The sequence below is a fragment of the Anabrus simplex genome, chromosome 6 (genome assembly GCF_040414725.1).
Source record: "Anabrus simplex isolate iqAnaSimp1 chromosome 6, ASM4041472v1, whole genome shotgun sequence".
NCBI classification, from domain to species: Eukaryota; Metazoa; Arthropoda; class Insecta; order Orthoptera; family Tettigoniidae; genus Anabrus; species Anabrus simplex.
The window spans coordinates 345,343,724-345,364,768 of NC_090270.1; the positions used below are offsets into that span (position 1 = coordinate 345,343,724).

At 37.0% G+C, this 21,045-nt stretch overlaps 1 protein-coding gene across 5 annotated transcripts in view; it reads right to left on the bottom strand.

Moving 5' to 3' along the window:
- LOC136875367 (cyclin N-terminal domain-containing protein 1) overlaps positions 1-21,045 on the bottom strand; it is a 265,579-nt gene that overhangs the window by 112,851 nt on the left and 131,683 nt on the right. For all 5 annotated transcript variants that reach the window (XM_067148918.2, XM_067148920.2, XM_067148922.2 and 2 more), the window contains exon 4: positions 12,826-12,936. In XM_067148918.2, coding sequence (XP_067005019.2) covers positions 12,826-12,936 — 111 coding nt within the window. The remainder of the gene's footprint in view (positions 1-12,825; positions 12,937-21,045) is intronic.

The following is a 21,045-nucleotide window of genomic DNA, read 5'->3' on the forward strand; positions in this document are numbered from 1 at the left end:
TAAATTCTGTTTTGACTTATCCATCTCTCATGTAACTACTTCTGCTTATTACCCTCAACCATCTCTGGCTGAACGGGTTAATCGTAATCTCAGGTCTGCACTTATTGCCTATCAGGATGAAGATCATTCCAGGTGGGACACGTCCCTGCATTGGTTAGCTTTTGCTTTGAATTCGGCGGTTCATGAATCTCATAAGTTCACTCCAGCTTCCTTGATGTTCAAGTTTGTTCCCAACACGCCGCACTCTAACCTTTGGTCTCTGAGTGACATTCTACCCGAGACAATAGATCCGGATAATATTAAAGATCTTTGGAAGAAGGCTAAAGCCAATCTTAAGGTATCTCATGAAAAGGTTAGAGAAAAGTATGATCGTGGACGGAGACCCACCACTTTGAAGGTAGGTGACCAGGTGATGGTCAAGAATTTTGTTCCCGCGGGCAAGCTTGCCCCCAGATTTCATGGGCCATGCATCATTCTCGATTTTCTTACGCCGGTTACATTGTTAGTAAGCAATCCAGCCACCGAGAGGATATTTAGGGTTCACCTGTCCCAGGTGAAACCGGTGTAAATTTTGTGTCAACTTGCTTCATATAATTTGATAGGAATATGAAGGTTATATTTTTTTTTGAGTTCCACTCTTAAGGCATTCTGCTCCTTCTATTTTATTTTATATGTAAGCATTTCTGTAAAACCTCCCCCGATTTGTTAAACTGCCATCCTGTCCTTGCCACGGCCATTACCACGCTCCCGTCTCCTGCTCCACTACACACAGTGGCTGGCTTAGATGAAATGCCATGGATATCTGCACGCCGCTGGCCCCTCAATCTCTCTACATGCCTGTGCCCTCAAAAGAAACATGATGGTCCAACACAATTCTGCCGCCTAGCTTAAATATTTCAGTGCCCCCGCAGCTGCGCGGCGCTGTGCCGCGGCTGGGTTCGAGGACGGGCCCCCTCGGCCCCAGCGAGGACGACATGTGCACGGCGAGCCGGAGCTCTCCTCCCGGCCAAGGCTGATGTGCGGCGCACGACCTGCTACTTGCCCGCAGCCTGTGCGGGCGCGGCGTGTTTCAACACCTCTGCTCCCCTCATAGTGCGGGCGAGCGGTATCTCAGGGTACTTGAGGGGTCCGAGCGGCCTCCTTTGGACGCAAGCTGCAACGGCCGGTCTGGCCATCCAACTTCATCAACCTCAACTACATGGACAGTTACGATAAGCAATGACTACACTCGGGAATTCAACAGCAATATTTGGTGGACATTGCAAAATTTTTCATCACTTTTAAGTATTAAAAGTCTATCTTCGGAATTCTACTTCTACAAACATAAAAACTTTACTTCATCTGCAACAACAAAATTTTGAAACTAAATCAAACCAAATTAAGAAAATCTTATACATTTTTTTTTTTTGCAATTAATCTCCATATCTACATCAAAACTTGGACCTTGTTTTCAAACAATTTCATGTGTCACCCCGGGAGGAACTTTTGGGGGGGGAGGTCTGTACCGGGAGGTACACGTCCACTCCGCTAATTTAAAATGTGCGCCAGTTGAAACTCCTCTGCTGGAGGAAGTCTGAACTTTATCTACGCTATTAATTCTTTACCTTCTCAGGAGATGTCACCACGTGGAAAATTTTGAGTTTTTGAACTGTGTCATTTTTGATGTGTTTTTGTTTTGCTTGAAGTAAGAAGTGTGAACTTTCTCTTCTAGAGGACACTACTGAAGATCAACAATAGTGCACCCTAGTGCGGAGTCAAAGAACTATTTTGTTGGAGAAATTTTTATTTCAAATGTTTGTTTCTTGCTAAATTTCTTTCTGTTATTGTTTAAGTTGGCTGTATACCCCTCTTTTCCCCCTTGTTTTAGATTTATCCAATCCCGAATTTCTTTTAGTAATTTCCGACCAATCCGATGTATCTTCCCCCATCTTGGATATGTTTCTGTACCCTAGCCAATAAAGTAATTGTGGGCGGGTGTTTTCATTCCCCTAACGCCTAGAAACTTCCGCGAGAGGATTTAAACTGCTGATTTTAGGGTCTCCGGGCCACTTCTGTTCCATCTTTCAGTGTATAAAGTACATAGCAGGAGGCGGGAAGCGCCTCTTTCCTCAGCAGCGGTCATCAATAAGGTAATGGCCGATTAATAAATTCTTTCTTTGCTAGCTCAGCAGTTTAACTCTCGGGGCGGGTGCGAAGCGTTCCACCATGTAACCTTTTCCTAAAATGTAACAATCTTTCTTCTATTCTCTTTTAAGCTACCTTCTGGGATAGAGAGTGCTAACCCTCTCGAGCTCCCACTCTTATTGTTTTGAGGTGAACTTATTTTCTCAACCTATTCTTCGTTAATGTAAAACAAATTGCTCTTTCTAAAGTCACCTCGGTAGTATGGGATTAGCCCTTGCATTAGTGGCCTAGAGCCAGATTAGGTTTTTTTAAAAACAAGTGTATTAGGAGTGCAGATTGCCTCCTCTCAAATTGTTATTTTAGAGGTCATGTAATTGCCCCTTTTCATTTAATAGACCTCAGTAGGTTGGGTATTGTACCCCTGTGTCTATGTCCAGTGAGGACAACTTGAAGGTGGAGTTTGGTGTGGCCTGGGAGAGGCTTAAATTTTGAGAGCGAGTGGCTCTTTTGAAAATTAAGTGTTGTATGCCTCGTGGAGGCTTTTCTGTGTAATTTGGAGCAAGGCCTCCTAGGTATGAATGGGGTTTTCTGCCCCTCTGTTAAAACTCGTGTTTGGGGTAAAACTGAGCTGATTGCCCAAGCTGTGTAAAATCAGGGCGCGAAGCCCAATTCCTGTAAATATTGTAACTACCCTTTTTGACTTGCTACTTTGTACCTGCCATGCTTGTTATTTCTTGTTTTTAAAAAAGAAAATATAACCTTGTTAAATTTTAAATTAATTTTGCTTTCGTAGCTGGAGACCTATTCACACCCGCACCTTCTTTCACCTCTACCTACCACGGAAAAACTCCGTAACAATAATAAAACAGAAATGTGCCTCCTTGAAGATGATAAGAAAAAGCAAAGCTGATACACTGTTACAGATGTCAATATCGTATGTTGTGATAAGACAACAGATCTCTTAAATGGCTGTTCAGCTGCCTATAGTCTATTTAACTGGCTGAAGGAGTGAAAGTCGAATGTGTTATGATAAGATAACAGTCTTCCTTACATAATTGTGGGAGTAAGGAAAAAGCATTCGGTTGTCTATCGATGTATTTATCTTATTTGAAGGACGAAAGTCGAAGGTTTATCGACGTTGATAGAGCTCTTTGGTGTGAAGTCTGTAACAAGAGGAGAGTGAATGCTTAGGAAGGTATTTTTGAAGAGAAAGTGGGTTTAAAGAAAGGTAAAACATGGAAAATGTATAAAAACACTTACCCTTTCGTCTGTGAAGATTTAAATCAGTTATGGAAAGGTTAGTTGAAGAAAAATAACGTTATGTGTAGGTTCATTTATTTCTTTGACTGTTAATGCAGTTGCTATGGTAGCGTTGAATGACTGACATTTGTACTTCTGGTATTGTATCGATGTGAGATTGGCGGAGGAGGGTGTGGTTGAGGGGAGGGGGTAGGCGGAGTGTTAAATTTATGTGTTGTTGGTTGCGAGAGATTTACATGGTCGGACAGGGAGGGAGTCGTGTTGGGTTGCGGGAGAATTGTGGGGGCGGGCATGAAGGGAGTCAAGTTAGTTAAAGTAGTGGAGGTTCTAGAAGATGTTAACTTAAGATTTTTAAGAATGTAGTTATGTTTTGAATTTAGAGTTTGCAATAATTTGGGTAAACTTTCGTATAATGGATTCTTGACTTCAATTAAATCATTGAGGTTTAGATTTTTGTTGTAGTGTTGGTCCAAAAATATATAGATGGTTTCAAGTTCATTCATCAACTTTCCTTTGTCTACTCTTTTAATAATTGTGAGGTCTCTTTCTATTGTTGTGAAGTGATGTCCTGTTTCTTTCATATGGGAGCTCATTGCTGAAAATTTATTGTGCTTAATGGCATTATAGTGTTCTAAGTACCTAGTTTGAAAACTCCGGCCTGTTTGACCAATATAAGAGGCGTTGCATTGCGTGCATGTGAGCCTGTATATGCCTGATCCTGAGTAAATGTTTTTGCTTGAATTGACTGTGTTGTGATTAAAAAATAATTTTTGGTTAGTGTTTGTTGTTCTAAAAGCTATGCTGGTATTTTTGTTTTTTATTGGGTTCAAGATCTGGTGAACATTTGGATTGTTGTAGGTGAAGGTAACGAATTTGGATTTTGTGGGTTTGTCAGGGATGAGGTTTGTTGTTAATTTGAATTTGACCTTATTTATTAAACGGTTAATCATTTCAGGTTTATATCCATTGATTTTTGCTAAATCCTTTATATAATTTAGTTCTGTTTGAAGGTTCTTGGGTGTGAGAGGGATTTTTAAAGCTCTGTAAATTAAACTGTGAAATGTGGCCAATTTATGGGAGTTAGGATGTAAAGAAGTACTTTTGATTGTTAATGGGGTGTGAGTAGGTTTTCTGTAAATTTTAAAATCGAAGTTGCCATTAATATGAGTTACAGTGAGATCTAGGAAATTTAAGGATCCACTGACTTCATCTTCCTTGGTGAATTTAATATTTTGGTCTAGGTTGTTTAAATAATTTAAAATATTGGTACTGTTATTGAGATCTTTATTGATTATTACGAATGTGTCGTCTACATACCTAAGCCATAAGCTAAGGCCTTTTATTTTATTTATTATTTTATGATGTTCTAAAGAATCTAAATAGATGTCAGCTAAGATGCCTGATAAGGGATCACCCATAGCTAGGCCATCTTGGTGGTAAATTTTACCATTAAAGGTGAAATAGTTGTTTTTTAGCACAAAATTTAGGATATTTATGAATTCTTCTAACTCAAGCTTGCTGAGGTTGCTGTGTTTTGCGAGGTTGTCTTTGATAATATTCACAGTTTCCTTTGTTGGTACATTAGAATACATATTAGTAATGTCAAAAGAGCACATAATGTGATTTGGTAGTAAGGTGAATTTTTTTTTAATTTCGCAGAAGTCTATTGAATTTTTTAAGGGGGATTTATTGTTGAACGTGTAATGTCTTTTTAGAAAATAGTGGATATATTTTGAGGTTTTATATGTCGGACTACTTCTACAGTTGATGATTGGGCGTATGGGTGTGTTTTTCTTATGTAATTTAGGCAATGCTCTGGCTGTGGGGGTTTTAGGGTTCATAAGGATTAGTTTTTGCTGTTCTTGTTCATTTAGTAAAAATGTGGAATTCTTTAATAGTGTTTTTAAATTTCGTTGGATTCTTATTGTGGGGTCTTTATTGACTATTGTGAAAGTTTCATTTGTGAAAAATTCTTCTGTTTTTTCAATGTAATCTTTCTTATCTATTAAAACAGTAGTCCCTCCTTTATCGGCTTTAGTTACTATTATGTTGTTATCTTTTACTTTGTTTTTTACCTCTTTAATTAATTTTGAATGATTGAGAATAGCGTCTTTATTTAAACCTTCAATTAGTGTTGGAAGTTTCTTTTTTATCTCGTATCTAGTGTCATTTTGTAATTCATGAGGAAGTTTTGAAATATTCGTCTCGACTTCTGCAATGGTGGTGATAACATCGTTTTCTCTTTGTGTACTAGGCCAATTGTGTTTTAAACCTTTACCTAAAAGTTCCATTTCTTTTTCTGAGAAGCTTGTGTTCGTCAAGTTAACTACGGCGGGAGAGTTGTTGAAAGAAGGAACTCTTTTCTTTAAGTGTATGGGTGCTTGTAGCTGATTTTCTTTTAAGTGAGCCAGTTTTTTATCTAATGTGAATTGTTTTCTGCTTAGTATATCATTTAATTTATAATCGACATGTAACTGAAACGAATTCCATTCTATAGGGTTCACATATTGGGACACCGATAAGTGTAGCTTGTACAGTTGTAAGTTTAAGAGTGACTTCTTCTTATAGAAAGTTTTTATTTCGTCCTTAAGCCAGATTTCATTAGTTTTGTTTTGGGTTTTTAATAAGTTACGAGCCGATAAGTTTCTCCTTTGGACATGTCTTAAGAATCTTGGTACAAGTTTTAGTCTCAGACATTCTTTTAGGAAAGCTATGTCTTTACTTAAACTGCTAATCTTAACCTTCAGGTTGAGAAATTTGTTTAGCATATAATAGGCCTGGTTGGCTTTTACATTACATGTTATAATTCTCATGTTAGGTCCGTATTGAAATGTACGTAAATACAAAGTATGTTACAAGTGTTTATTTATATATCCACCTATTCAATACAAAGAGATCTTTTTAGAAATTAAATATTATTATAAAATGTTAAGGGACATGTTTCGCCCATATTAAGGGCATCATCAGCCTCAAATTCAAACCTGTATGGTGAAAAATCAGGATCCTGATTGCTCTTACAAGCCATAAAAAGAGGATATCATTATAGGTGTCAGTCTAAACATACAAAATATTAGAATGTCCTTGGCTAAAATTGCAGTATCAAGCTGCATGTCATAAGTTCACATGAATATACTTTCCGGAGCGTTGAAAAACTTGTTGGGGTAGGGCAGTAAACAGCTCAGTCTTTATAATAAAACAGAAATGTGCCTCCTTGAAGATGATAAGAAAAAGCAAAGCTGATACACTGTTACAGATGTCAATATCGTATGTTGTGATAAGACAACAGATCTCTTAAATGGCTGTTCAGCTGCCTATAGACAACCGAATGCTTTTTCCTTACTCCCACAATTATGTAAGGAAGACTGTTATCTTATCATAACACATTCGACTTTCACTCCTTCAGCCAGTTAAATAGACTATAGGCAGCTGAACAGCCATTTAAGAGATCTGTTGTCTTATCACAAAATATGATATTGACATCTGTAACAGTGTATCAGCTTTGCTTTTTCTTATCATCTTCAAGGAGGCACATTTCTGTTTTATTATAAAGACTGAGCTGTTTACTGCCCTACCCCAACAAGTTTTTCAACGCTCCGGAAAGTATATTCATGTGAACTTATGACATGCAGCTTGATACTGCAATTTTAGCCAAGGACATTCTAATATTTTGTATGTTTAGACTGACACCTATAATGATATCCTCTTTTTATGGCTTGTAAGAGCAATCAGGATCCTGATTTTTCACCATACAGGTTTGAATTTGAGGCTGATGATGCCCTTAATATGGGCGAAACATGTCCCTTAATATTTTATAATAATATTTAATTTCTAAAAAGATCTCTTTGTATTGAATAGGTGGATATATAAATAAACACTTGTAACATACTTTGTATTTACGTACATTTCAATACGGACCTAACATGAGAATTATAACATGTAATGTAAAAGCCAACCAGGCCTATTATATGCTAAACAAATTTCTCAACCTGAAGGTTAAGATTAGCAGTTTAAGTAAAGACATAGCTTTCCTAAAAGAATGTCTGAGACTAAAACTTGTACCAAGATTCTTAAGACATGTCCAAAGGAGAAACTTATCGGCTCGTAACTTATTAAAAACCCAAAACAAAACTAATGAAATCTGGCTTAAGGACGAAATAAAAACTTTCTATAAGAAGAAGTCACTCTTAAACTTACAACTGTACAAGCTACACTTATCGGTGTCCCAATATGTGAACCCTATAGAATGGAATTCGTTTCAGTTACATGTCGATTATAAATTAAATGATATACTAAGCAGAAAACAATTCACATTAGATAAAAAACTGGCTCACTTAAAAGAAAATCAGCTACAAGCACCCATACACTTAAAGAAAAGAGTTCCTTCTTTCAACAACTCTCCCGCCGTAGTTAACTTGACGAACACAAGCTTCTCAGAAAAAGAAATGGAACTTTTAGGTAAAGGTTTAAAACACAATTGGCCTAGTACACAAAGAGAAAACGATGTTATCACCACCATTGCAGAAGTCGAGACGAATATTTCAAAACTTCCTCATGAATTACAAAATGACACTAGATACGAGATAAAAAAGAAACTTCCAACACTAATTGAAGGTTTAAATAAAGACGCTATTCTCAATCATTCAAAATTAATTAAAGAGGTAAAAAACAAAGTAAAAGATAACAACATAATAGTAACTAAAGCCGATAAAGGAGGGACTACTGTTTTAATAGATAAGAAAGATTACATTGAAAAAACAGAAGAATTTTTCACAAATGAAACTTTCACAATAGTCAATAAAGACCCCACAATAAGAATCCAACGAAATTTAAAAACACTATTAAAGAATTCCACATATTTACTAAATGAACAAGAACAGCAAAAACTAATCCTTATGAACCCTAAAACCCCCACAGCCAGAGCATTGCCTAAATTACATAAGAAAAACACACCCATACGCCCAATCATCAACTGTAGAAGTAGTCCGACATATAAAACCTCAAAATATATCCACTATTTTCTAAAAAGACATTACACGTTCAACAATAAATCCCCCTTAAAAAATTCAATAGACTTCTGCGAAATTAAAAAAAAATTCACCTTACTACCAAATCACATTATGTGCTCTTTTGACATTACTAATATGTATTCTAATGTACCAACAAAGGAAACTGTGAATATTATCAAAGACAACCTCGCAAAACACAGCAACCTCAGCAAGCTTGAGTTAGAAGAATTCATAAATATCCTAAATTTTGTGCTAAAAAACAACTATTTCACCTTTAATGGTAAAATTTACCACCAAGATGGCCTAGCTATGGGTGATCCCTTATCAGGCATCTTAGCTGACATCTATTTAGATTCTTTAGAACATCATAAAATAATAAATAAAATAAAAGGCCTTAGCTTATGGCTTAGGTATGTAGACGACACATTCGTAATAATCAATAAAGATCTCAATAACAGTACCAATATTTTAAATTATTTAAACAACCTAGACCAAAATATTAAATTCACCAAGGAAGATGAAGTCAGTGGATCCTTAAATTTCCTAGATCTCACTGTAACTCATATTAATGGCAACTTCGATTTTAAAATTTACAGAAAACCTACTCACACCCCATTAACAATCAAAAGTACTTCTTTACATCCTAACTCCCATAAATTGGCCACATTTCACAGTTTAATTTACAGAGCTTTAAAAATCCCTCTCACACCCAAGAACCTTCAAACAGAACTAAATTATATAAAGGATTTAGCAAAAATCAATGGATATAAACCTGAAATGATTAACCGTTTAATAAATAAGGTCAAATTCAAATTAACAACAAACCTCATCCCTGACAAACCCACAAAATCCAAATTCGTTACCTTCACCTACAACAATCCAAATGTTCACCAGATCTTGAACCCAATAAAAAACAAAAATACCAGCATAGCTTTTAGAACAACAAACACTAACCAAAAATTATTTTTTAATCACAACACAGTCAATTCAAGCAAAAACATTTACTCAGGATCAGGCATATACAGGCTCACATGCACGCAATGCAACGCCTCTTATATTGGTCAAACAGGCCGGAGTTTTCAAACTAGGTACTTAGAACACTATAATGCCATTAAGCACAATAAATTTTCAGCAATGAGCTCCCATATGAAAGAAACAGGACATCACTTCACAACAATAGAAAGAGACCTCACAATTATTAAAAGAGTAGACAAAGGAAAGTTGATGAATGAACTTGAAACCATCTATATATTTTTGGACCAACACTACAACAAAAATCTAAACCTCAATGATTTAATTGAAGTCAAGAATCCATTATACGAAAGTTTACCCAAATTATTGCAAACTCTAAATTCAAAACATAACTACATTCTTAAAAATCTTAAGTTAACATCTTCTAGAACCTCCACTACTTTAACTAACTTGACTCCCTTCATGCCCGCCCCCACAATTCTCCCGCAACCCAACACGACTCCCTCCCTGTCCGACCATGTAAATCCCCTCAACCACACCCTCCTCCGCCAATCTCACATCGATACAATACCAGAAGTACAAATGTCAGTCATTCAACGCTACCATAGCAACTGCATTAACAGTCAAAGAAATAAATGAACCTACACATAACGTTATTTTTCTTCAACTAACCTTTCCATAACTGACTTACATCTTCACAGACGAAAGGGTAAGTGTTTTTATACATTTTCCATGTTTTACCTTTCTTTAAACCCACTTTCTCTTCAAAAATACCTTCCTAAGCATTCACTCTCCTCTTGTTACAGACTTCACACCAAAGAGCTCTATCAACGTCGATAAACCTTCGACTTTCGTCCTTCAAATAAGATAAATACATCGATAGACAACCGAATGCTTTTTCCTTACTCCCACAATTATGTAAGGAAGACTGTTATCTTATCATAACACATTCGACTTTCACTCCTTCAGCCAGTTAAATAGACTATAGGCAGCTGAACAGCCATTTAAGAGATCTGTTGTCTTATCACAACATACGATATTGACATCTGTAACAGTGTATCAGCTTTGCTTTTTCTTATCATCTTCAAGGAGGCACATTTCTGTTTTATTATAAAGACTGAGCTGTTTACTGCCCTACCCCAACAAGTTTTTCAACGCTCCGGAAAGTATATTCATGTGAACTTATGACATGCAGCTTGATACTGCAATTTTAGCCAAGGACATTCTAATATTTTGTATGTTTAGACTGACACCTATAATGATATCCTCTTTTTATGGCTTGTAAGAGCAATCAGGATCCTGATTTTTCACCATACAGGTTTGAATTTGAGGCTGATGATGCCCTTAATATGGGCGAAACATGTCCCTTAACATTTTATAATAATATTTAATTTCTAAAAAGATCTCTTTGTACTGAATAGGTGGATATATAAATAAACACTTGTAACATACTTTGTATTTACGTACATTTCAATACGGACCTAACATGAGAATTATAACATGTAACAAACCACTTAGTCGAGCAGCTCTTCCTCTTTCTCCCAATTCTTCCCAGCCCAAACTTTACAACATTTTTGTAACGCTACTCTTTTGTCGGAAATCACCGAGAACAAATCGAGCTGCTTTTCTTTGGATTTTTTCCAGTTCTTGAATCAGATAATCCTGGTAAGGTTCCCATACACTGGAACCATACGCTCGTTGGGGTCTTACCAGAGACTTATATGCCCTCTCCTTTACATCCTTACTACAACCCCTAAACACCCTCATAACCATGTGCAGTGATCTGTACACTTTATTTACAATCCCAGTTATGCGATTACCCCAATGAAGATCTTTCCTTATATTAACACCTAGATATTTACAATGATACCCAAAAGGAACTTTCACCACATCAATGCAGTAATTAAAACTGAGAGGACTTTTCCTATTTGTGAAACTCACAACCTGACTTTCAACCCCGTTTATCAACATACCACTGCCTCCTATCCATCTCACCCATTGCCTGCTGTCCATCTCACAACATTATCGAGGTCACGTTGCAGTTGCTCACAATCTTGTAACTTAGTTATTACTTTATAGAGAATAACATCATAAGCAAAAAGCCTTACCGCTGATTCCACTCACTAAGGCTTCACCTCCACCAACAGATAAATTCACTTGAAAATTATTTTTGAACCTAACCTTAGCTTGTAGCCACTTCCCTCCCGGTACGTTTCTGCCGTGTCGAATTCCTTGGCGTCGTCGTTTTCTGTCGTTTCTTTGACACCCCTAAGTGCTTGAACCCTTTCATCCAAAGATAACATCCGCATTGCCTTATCTTCTAAAATACGGAAGTATGTCAACATTTCTTCCGCATCTACGACTGCTTCATATATTTTGGTTTGAAACTTGCCATGTGCTCTCGTAAATAGTCTACGTATTTGTGATCTTTCCTTATTATACTGTTTAAGTTCCTCCATCTTAACTATCTCCTGTCACGGTTGCCAGAAAATGTTCTGTAATAATAAATTTGGAGCTTAATCTATAAGGAAATAATGTATTGCACAGGAATATTTTCTAACACCGTTTTTTTTACAAAACTTCCAACAGACATAAAAAAAAAATTCACCTTGCGCACTTCACGACTGTCATATTTTAGAAACAAAACTTCAGGGAGGGCTGTCATGATACCAACCACTACAAACACATAACAGGGTAGAAATCAAAATTCTCTTAACAAGAACTAAAACAATTCCTTTTAACATGATAATAAGAATAAGAATAAGAATAAGAATGATAATAAGAATGTAACAAGATGACTTCATTTTTACATATGTAACTACACAGTGTGTATTTAGCATTAATATTCACAACATGTGGACTTAATAAAATCATCGTGACATATTTTAATGTACTTTTGTTTTTCACAACACACCATCTCTTTTATGTATCATATTTCTCTAAGTAATGTTTTAGAATGTCTCTTGTTAATTCAATTGTTAGCCACCTGATGATGGTCCAACAGGAACTGAAACATGTTCTGGTGTTACAAAATATATTTTCATTATTTATGAATAGTGTCAAATCTTTTTTAACAGTGTATTGAAAGTTGGAAAAATAATTTTCTTTAGGAGTCAATTCCTAATGATTTATCCTATGCATTCCTTTGAATGTTCCTATCTTTTTATACATGACTTGACTTGCATCTGATTTTTCCTTTACATTACTTGTAGTTTTTATATATAACACAGAGATAACTATTAACATATTCATCATCTTGCCTCACCTGACATCTGTAGGGAATATGATTACTACTGGTAATAATAAATAAAATGTTCTGACAAACAAGCTAAAAATTACAGAACTTTGAAATATATTGCAATAACCATTGTATTTTACTAATATTAGGGTCTGAATTGATTTTCTGAGTATGTATTCAAGGAATATAGTATTTGTAGTATTCTTATGACATATCACTACTTACAGTGAATTTACATGTCTTGTATACCAGCCTTTCTGATTTGATTATTTCTTGAATTGACACAGAATAGCCAAAAGATCTCATGGAGTCTTGTATTTCATTGGGAATAATCACCTGAAAAAAAAAAAAATGGTGAGATAAACAGGACCAATATATTTGTACACACATATGAGAAGGATTTGAAATTCTCCTCTGAGCAAATACCTACGGTACGGTATAAATATATATATACTAGCATTTGTACCATTCTTCATGGGAATTTACAATGGATTACATGTTTCCTTCATGAATTTATGCAAAATTATAGGTCTCTATTCACATGTTTAATACAATAAGTTAAACTGTTGTCTGTGAAAGCACGTGGCAGTAACATGAAGTACGATAAAGCTGAACAAAGTCGAGACAGAATGAGGACAATTTCTGGTCTGAAGTTGTGCAAAATTCTACCTGTTTCTCAGTTGCATACTATTGTTTGTCTGGGCGAGGCTGTGACTGAAGACTTACCTTATTATCCGCTCTATCGAAAAGAATAAAATGGCTCTTTTGCTCTTCCCATTAATACATCTTGAAGTGACATGAACCAAGTGTCTCATGGGACTTGACTAAAAATCCAGTTTTTTGTAAGCATCTCTATTATTATCTGCCGTACGATAAATACGAACTATGTCATAAATGAACGGAAATAACCTATTCTTAAGCATATGTTACATAGAGTCTTTTGATAGATCTAATGTTAATGAAGATATTTGAGAATAATCTTCCTATAATCCTTAATTCCATATGTTAACCTCGATGGCATATACACCTGACAACTCTATCCTGAATGAGTGGATTCCAATTACGTACTTTGGTTGAAATACGTCCAGCAGTTTTACTGCTTTCAGAACAAAATCAGATTGATAACCAGACAGGCAGAGACCAAAAGGAAAAATTCTTTAGATGAAACCAATAATTATAAAGAAATTTTGCTCATATAATGAATGTACAGACATGTGAATCTTATGATTTTGTGTATGTTGACGATGAAGATTGTCATCATCATCATCATCATCATCATCATCATCATCATCATCATCATCAATTTTTTTTTACTAGTGGCTTTACGTCGCACCGACACAGATAGGTCTTATGGCGATGATGGGATAGGAAAGGCCTAGGAGTGGGAAGGAAGCGGCCACGGCCTTAATTAAGGTACAGCCCCAGCATTTGCCTGGTGTGAAAATGGGAAAACACGGAAAACCATCTTCAGGGCTACCGACAGTGAGGTTCGAACCCACTATCTCCCGGATGCAAGCTCACAGCTGCGCACCCCTAACTGCATGGCCAACTCGCCCGGTGATCATCATCATCATCAGCTAGGTATTCTCTCATATTTCCTTGGTGTTCAGTTACATTAGACTAGATTAAAATCCAAGCCTAGTGAAATATCCTTTGATTTTCTCCCATTATGGATCTTTCAAATCACTATTCAGAATACTGCAGGTTTCACAAACGGATATTCAACATAGATGTTCTGCCTGAGGTTTAGATGATGAATTGCATAATGCAGCTGGTGGAAAAGTTGTCCTCGTTCTCAGATGACAGGCCATCTCTGATTAACAGACACTTTCTGAATCCATTCTTCCCAGTATGTTTGGTTCCTAAAGCTACTGCCCCAACAAATGTGAATTCCTGAGTAAAATATTTGCAAACATGCTTGTTTCAAATTCAGTAAAATGTTATATTATGTCTAATAGCTTTTAAGTACAATACACTTTACATTGTTGGAATTTGGGAAACAATGTTTAAAATGTGAGACTGTAATTTCTTGATGGCAGCATGCAATTTCCTCGCTCTCCGACCAAGTTGTAGCTGGTTTAATATTTTTTTAATGTTTTCATGCTCCTTTCCAGTTAAGAACTAATAAGGACTTAGATGATGGAGTCCCACAACAGCCTGTAAGTGATTATACTACCCATCAGAGATTATTAATCCTCAAAAGTCGCTGACGTACTGAATCATATTGGTTCTATCGTTCAACTGGATATTGAGGAGGGATTGCTTGTTGGCGTCCCCTTGTTCTTCTTTTGCAAATGTGAGTAATTTAAAAATATTCACCAACTGGAAGGAATTCCTGTGGATCAACTTCAGGAAAAGTTTTAAAAGTCCTGGACAACTTCTGATTGCAGCTCAAACACTAAATCACACATTATTTTCCCCTATATTTTATTGATTATTGCCAGGTGAGCTATCCGTCACTGATGGGGTAGGTAAGGGTTATTCTGCCCAAAGGCAGGTCCGAACCTCCGTAGAGGTGCTCCTGAGCCAGAGTTTACGTACGGTAGGGTGGCCAGTTCCTTTCCGCTCCTCCATTCCCTTACCCCCCACCAACAGCGTGTGGCAACCCATCCAACTCCTGACCATGCCCAATGTTGCTTAACTTCGGAGATCTCACTGGATCCGGTGTTTCAACACGGCTACGGCCATTGGCATCATTGATGGGAAGGCACATATTTCCACAGAACATAGCTGTAATAGGTTTACTTCTAGAGCATTTCATGAAGATGCTGAAGTGGGGAATCATCAGGCTCAATGAAGACACCTGTTGATGGACTCCTAACGCTGGTCTGAATACATGTGTTTAGTTGATCAAAATTCCAGAATACTGTAATGAACATCGCTTCTATTTCCTATATGGCAAGCACCAATTCAGAGACCCCCATAGTCCATGCATTACAGTATGTGACTTTTAACAAAGCAGGAAAGCTCTGTGTCATTATATTTTTCTGACAATTCAGCGTTAATGACCTTATCATTGTCGGCAGTTAGAATTCTAAACTCGGTCCGTAAGAGTACAGGCAAACCTCATATCTGCCATTCTAAAGCAAAGAGTTTGTCCAAATATTTTACCTCTGTTTAGTAAGTTGATGAGAGTTTTAAATTTCAAGTGAAATACACGTTATGTAATATTGTGACAATCATTGGGTGACTGACCATTTTAAACGACATTCATTGTACTTGAAATGGAAAGGTCAGATCAGGAATATTCACACATGTAACATATCGAGTTAATTCATGTACTCGTATATATCGAGATCGTCCAGTGAAACTGCTTGAAAATAAAGCTCTCCTGTCCTGACTTATGATATCTTTAAGGTGAAAGTATCCCTCAGCACTTTTTGGGAGTTCTTATATAGACTAACCTGCCTTGCCTTAACATAATTTGATAAGAATTGAAAAGGATATATATTTTCTTTAGAGGAGTCTTTTGTTCTCAGGAAAGCCTCACCTGTCACATTCCTTCAGTACCAGCAACATGACTAGCTTTTCTGTTTTCAAGTGGTTATAGCAGCCTCAAGTGGATCAAGCATGGGTTCCAGTCATCTTCAGCTCACTCATATGTGGGCAGCCAGCGATTTAGAATGTACAATTTTAAGATCTTACAGACTAAAGGAAATGTTGAAAGTTGGCACGGGTCCATTGTGGTAGAGAAATTAGAGATCATGTTGAACAATAGGATCCAATTAATTTTGCCATAGGAATAGAAAATTCTTTCTGATTAGTGCTTCCATTTGAGATATACTTTGAAGTGCTGAATGTAATCAATGAGAGGGCTAAATTCTAATGTATTTTGCTGCCTTTTACTTCATGGAACAGTACAATATCTAGTTTCATCTGAGGTTGAACTTAATTTTCTAACAATTGCAAGTCTTGCTCTAAGCATTTATAATCATCACTTGTGTCTGATCTATGTTACTGAGCTGGCTGGCTTTCCTAGTTCTGCTGAGCAATCTGTATTTTGTTTGATGAAGTATAGTTAACACACTGATGATGGGCGCTGAATGGAGGCTGCTACCCCATGTAGACCGGATAGTTCAAGCCTCCAAGAAAGAAATTACAATGCTGCACTCAAACTACTGTAACTCGGCCTCAAACTTGGAACATGTACTCACTAGGTTGCTTTGTAGTCTGTACAGTGTGATACTTTTCAAAGCAATACCATTTGTGGCTCCCTTCAATAGTCTTTCTAGGCACACTGTAGTCTGAATGCCATATTTGTGCCATTCGTATACTCATTGTTTTCAAGTATGCAAGGATTTCTCTTTATGGCTACTCCCTGTTTAGTGTTAGCCATTAACCATTAGAAATATCTAATTCACTGTCACTCAGTACCTATTTTAACCGGTCTGTACATAATTAATCACAATTATCGGTAACCGTCGGCAACTAATACACCACGCTATATTTACATCTTCATGGGTGCTCCAGAGAATAGCTCCACATATCTCACCTACTGTCAGCTGGACACTACGAGAAGTTTTTTTGTTTTTTTTTTTGTTTTTTTTTCTTCTCTAGTGGCTTTACATCGCACCGACACAGATATGTCTTATGGTGACGATGGGACAGGAAAGGGCTAGGACTGGGAATGAAGCAGCCGTGGCCTCAATTAAGGTACAGCTCCAGGATTTGCCTGGTGTAAAAATGGGAAACCACGGAAAACCATCTTCAGGGCTGTCGACAGTGGGGTTCGAACCTACTATCTCCCGAATACTGGATACTGGCTGCACTTAAGCGACTGCAGCTATCGAGACGAGAATTCTTAGGGCTCATCACCCATGTGGCACATCAGACAATGAATCTGCATATAAATGTTTAAATACTTTGTCATCATATAGGGCACGTTGCCCTGGGCATGCCATCTTGTACAATGATTCTTGGCACGTATGAACACCCGTGTATATACGAAGTTTCCATGACTACAAAATCGAACAATTAAAAAATTCAAAATTGACAAATTTGACCATTATCGGTCCTCAATTGGTCCGTATTGACTCATAATAATAATGTACAAGGGGTGATTGTTTAGTCCGCCCTGTCAATATATTATCAATATTTGATTTTACCCAATGTTTTAATCGTACATGTTTCGGGAGCCTTAACTCCCTTCGTCAGCACTTTCTACATGAATATTGATCTTCCCAAATCCCAAGATTTAACATCCCTTTGTTTTACATTAAACTTTGCCATCTATGATATTAACTCTAACCCATATATATACTGTTCATTTCTTGTTAATGTCTGTAACACATTCACACATACGAGGCCTAGACACTTTAAAACACTCATGAGAAGTCAAATATTCCTCCTATATGTACAACTCTTATAAATATGTATCATAACCTTATATGGATTTGCTAGCCGAGTCGGCTAGGCAAATTTGACGATAAGATAGTTGAGTTTTATGGGCCTACACCTAAAATGGCAACAACAATTCAAATAGTTGATATAGATGTCGATTCCCATAAGGATTCAAACAGTGACAAGAATAGTTTATCTGTGGCCGATTCTGCTAGTAAATCCATCTAAGGTTATGATACATATTTGTAAGAGTTGGACAATATAGGAGGAATATTTGAACTTCTCATGAGTGTTTTAAAGTGTCTAGGCCTAGTATGTGGGAATGTGTTACATTACAGACATTAACAAGAAATTAACAGTGTATATATATGGGTTAGAGTTAATATCATAGATGGCAATGTTTAATGTAAAACAGAGGGATGTTAGATCTTGGGATTTGGGAAGATTGATAGTGATGTAGAAAACACTGACAAAGGGAGTTAAGGCTCCTGAAACACGTACATGTAAAACGTAAAAAATCAAATATTGGTAATATATTGACAGGGCAGACTAAACAATCACCTGTTGTACATTATAAAAGAAATCATCAACACTAAAATCTATGATCCGTCTACTCCATGACATGAGTGAAAGTAGTTAAAATTATAGCCAACAGATAGCACAACAAGCTACAAACAATACCCGTGCGTAAAAACAGAGATCTCCGGGGCCCTAAACAATCGCTGGCCACACTACTACAGAGATCTCTGGGGCTGGTCGTCAATGTGTTAATTTGTCGTTCTGACAAGCCTGTAAATATTCCTCAGTAGCTGGGTTTCTCAACTAAATGAAATAACCTTTCTACCAATCTTATTGGATCCATCCAATGATGTTTCACTTAAATGGTACTGTCTAATCCACTGAGAGCAGAACTTTGGCTCACAATTGCATCGCAAATTGAATATCGAGCAGCGCTCTTCTTAAGTATGTTGGTCGAGAGCCTGGCCTTGCATTCTGAGGCAGTATTGCTGTGCTAAATGGGTTAGAAAGATCTTAAAATGGAGCTGAAGGGAAGGAGACCTAGAGGAAGACTAAGGGACAAATGGCTGAAAGGTGTAAAGAAGAGTATCGAGGTAAGAGGAGGAAACTGGACAACAGTGACAGAAGAAAAGAGGTAGATGAACAGAAGATGATGAAGGGACTTACGTTCCAAGCAGACCCGGCCTCTGGTTAAAAACTGCTCCAGATGATGAGGATGATGAGATGATGATGATGATATGTCCCAAGGTAGTGGGTTCGATCTTGCCTGAGTTTGATGGAATGTGAAGGTGTGTCACTCGTGGAAAGCTGGAAATCTACAAAGCTTGTGTCGGTAGATCTACCTGTACATAAATGAACTCTTATGGTACAAAATATATGGCTCGTCGGAGTCTTTAGAAACCTTAGGACGTAAAACAACATGATTAAAAGCAACCTCAGATGCCCCAGATTTACAATGACCTTCTCTCTGTGAGCTGCTATCAGCATCGCTTTTTAAATACCTTCTTAAGTCTACCGCATTCAAACTAGCCTCACATTCAGAAGCATTCTCAGATGTCCTACACATGGACTGGTGTTTTTAAACTTTGAACAATGATTTTCCAAGGGTAGCTCGTTTTTTAGTGTTTATAGTAAAAGGCATCACCTCTCAAAAGTGTCAAAACTACACCTCAGATTTTTAGGTGATAAAAATGTTGTTTTAAAATTGGCTCTCAAATGTGAAAAATAGGTTCTAAAATATATTTTAAGCAACTTCAATTTTAGTTATGTTAATAAGCATGTGTCAATTAGGTACCATATTTATTTTCCTAAATTGATAATAACTCTTTAGGGGGGATATATGAAACATACTTCACTCAGCTCTTTGCTGCAAACGTCACAGAATACAATTTTACCCTCCGATGTGAAATGAAGAACTTAATTAAAGATGGTCTTGGAAGCCGACACTTTCGGTGTAATGCATACACTGAACGAATGGAATCACTGATGTGTTCTCACAGAATGAAACGAGGAGTTTTGTTTCCAGCAGGCAAATGGACACTTTCTCCCTCCTCGTGACACACAGATTATGAACGTTTTTATTGCAGGAGGTTCCTAGGACTTCCGGGAAGTGTAGTTTACAGCTTCCGGCTTTTAAGATTTTGTCTGAAAAGTATTTCAAGAATTACTGTTCCAAATACTGAAAAATGAGCCAGCAAATATTATTTTCATCTTCCTCTTCTTCTTCTTGCACTATATCCTCATTGCATGTCAGAATACATTAAAAGAATTTTTAACTGATTTATGAATTATAGGAATATCGGCAAATAAAGGTTCTGTCCGGCTCATTGGCTGAATGGTCAGCGTTGAGACCTTCAGTTCAGAGGATCCTGGGTTCAATTCCCAACCAGGTCACCAATTGTAATCATGTCTGATTAATTCTTCTGGCTCGGGGACTGGGTGTTTGTGTTTGTCCCAACACTTTCCTCCTCATATGCAAATAACACACTACACTACCAACCACCATAGAAACACACAATAGTGATTATATCCCTCAATACGGGATTGGCATCAGGAAGGGCATCTGGCCATTAAAAAGGGCCAAAACCACCAGTTCACACCCGTAACCCCACAGATGTGAGGAAAAGCAGTAGAAGCAGAAGAAGGCAAATATAGGTTCTAACGTCAATTCAGGCATTTTTAGGCACTGTAGCACCACTGTTTTTAACCTTAACATGAAACGTGTAAATACAACCTCATCTTAAGTTATCTCATCAGGAACAAAATAGGTTTTTGCCTAAAATTTGAGGTCTAATCATAACCTACCCACTGACTCTAAATAAGTTCCAGTTAATGATACGTTATGACTTATGAGGCTTCATCAACAAAATCATAGAATGTGGAGGAAAAAATATACAAAAGAAATATTACATAAAATCACTCAAAGAAAGGAAATTCCAAGTTTCAGGATTAGCACTCCAATACATAAAGAGAAATTAAGGCAGAAGTGAAGAAAGCCGACAGTAACTGAAGATAGGATAATAAGTACAGCTGGATAGGCCAAATATGTAAATACCATGTGGATGTAGAGTAAGTTGGGGCAAGAGT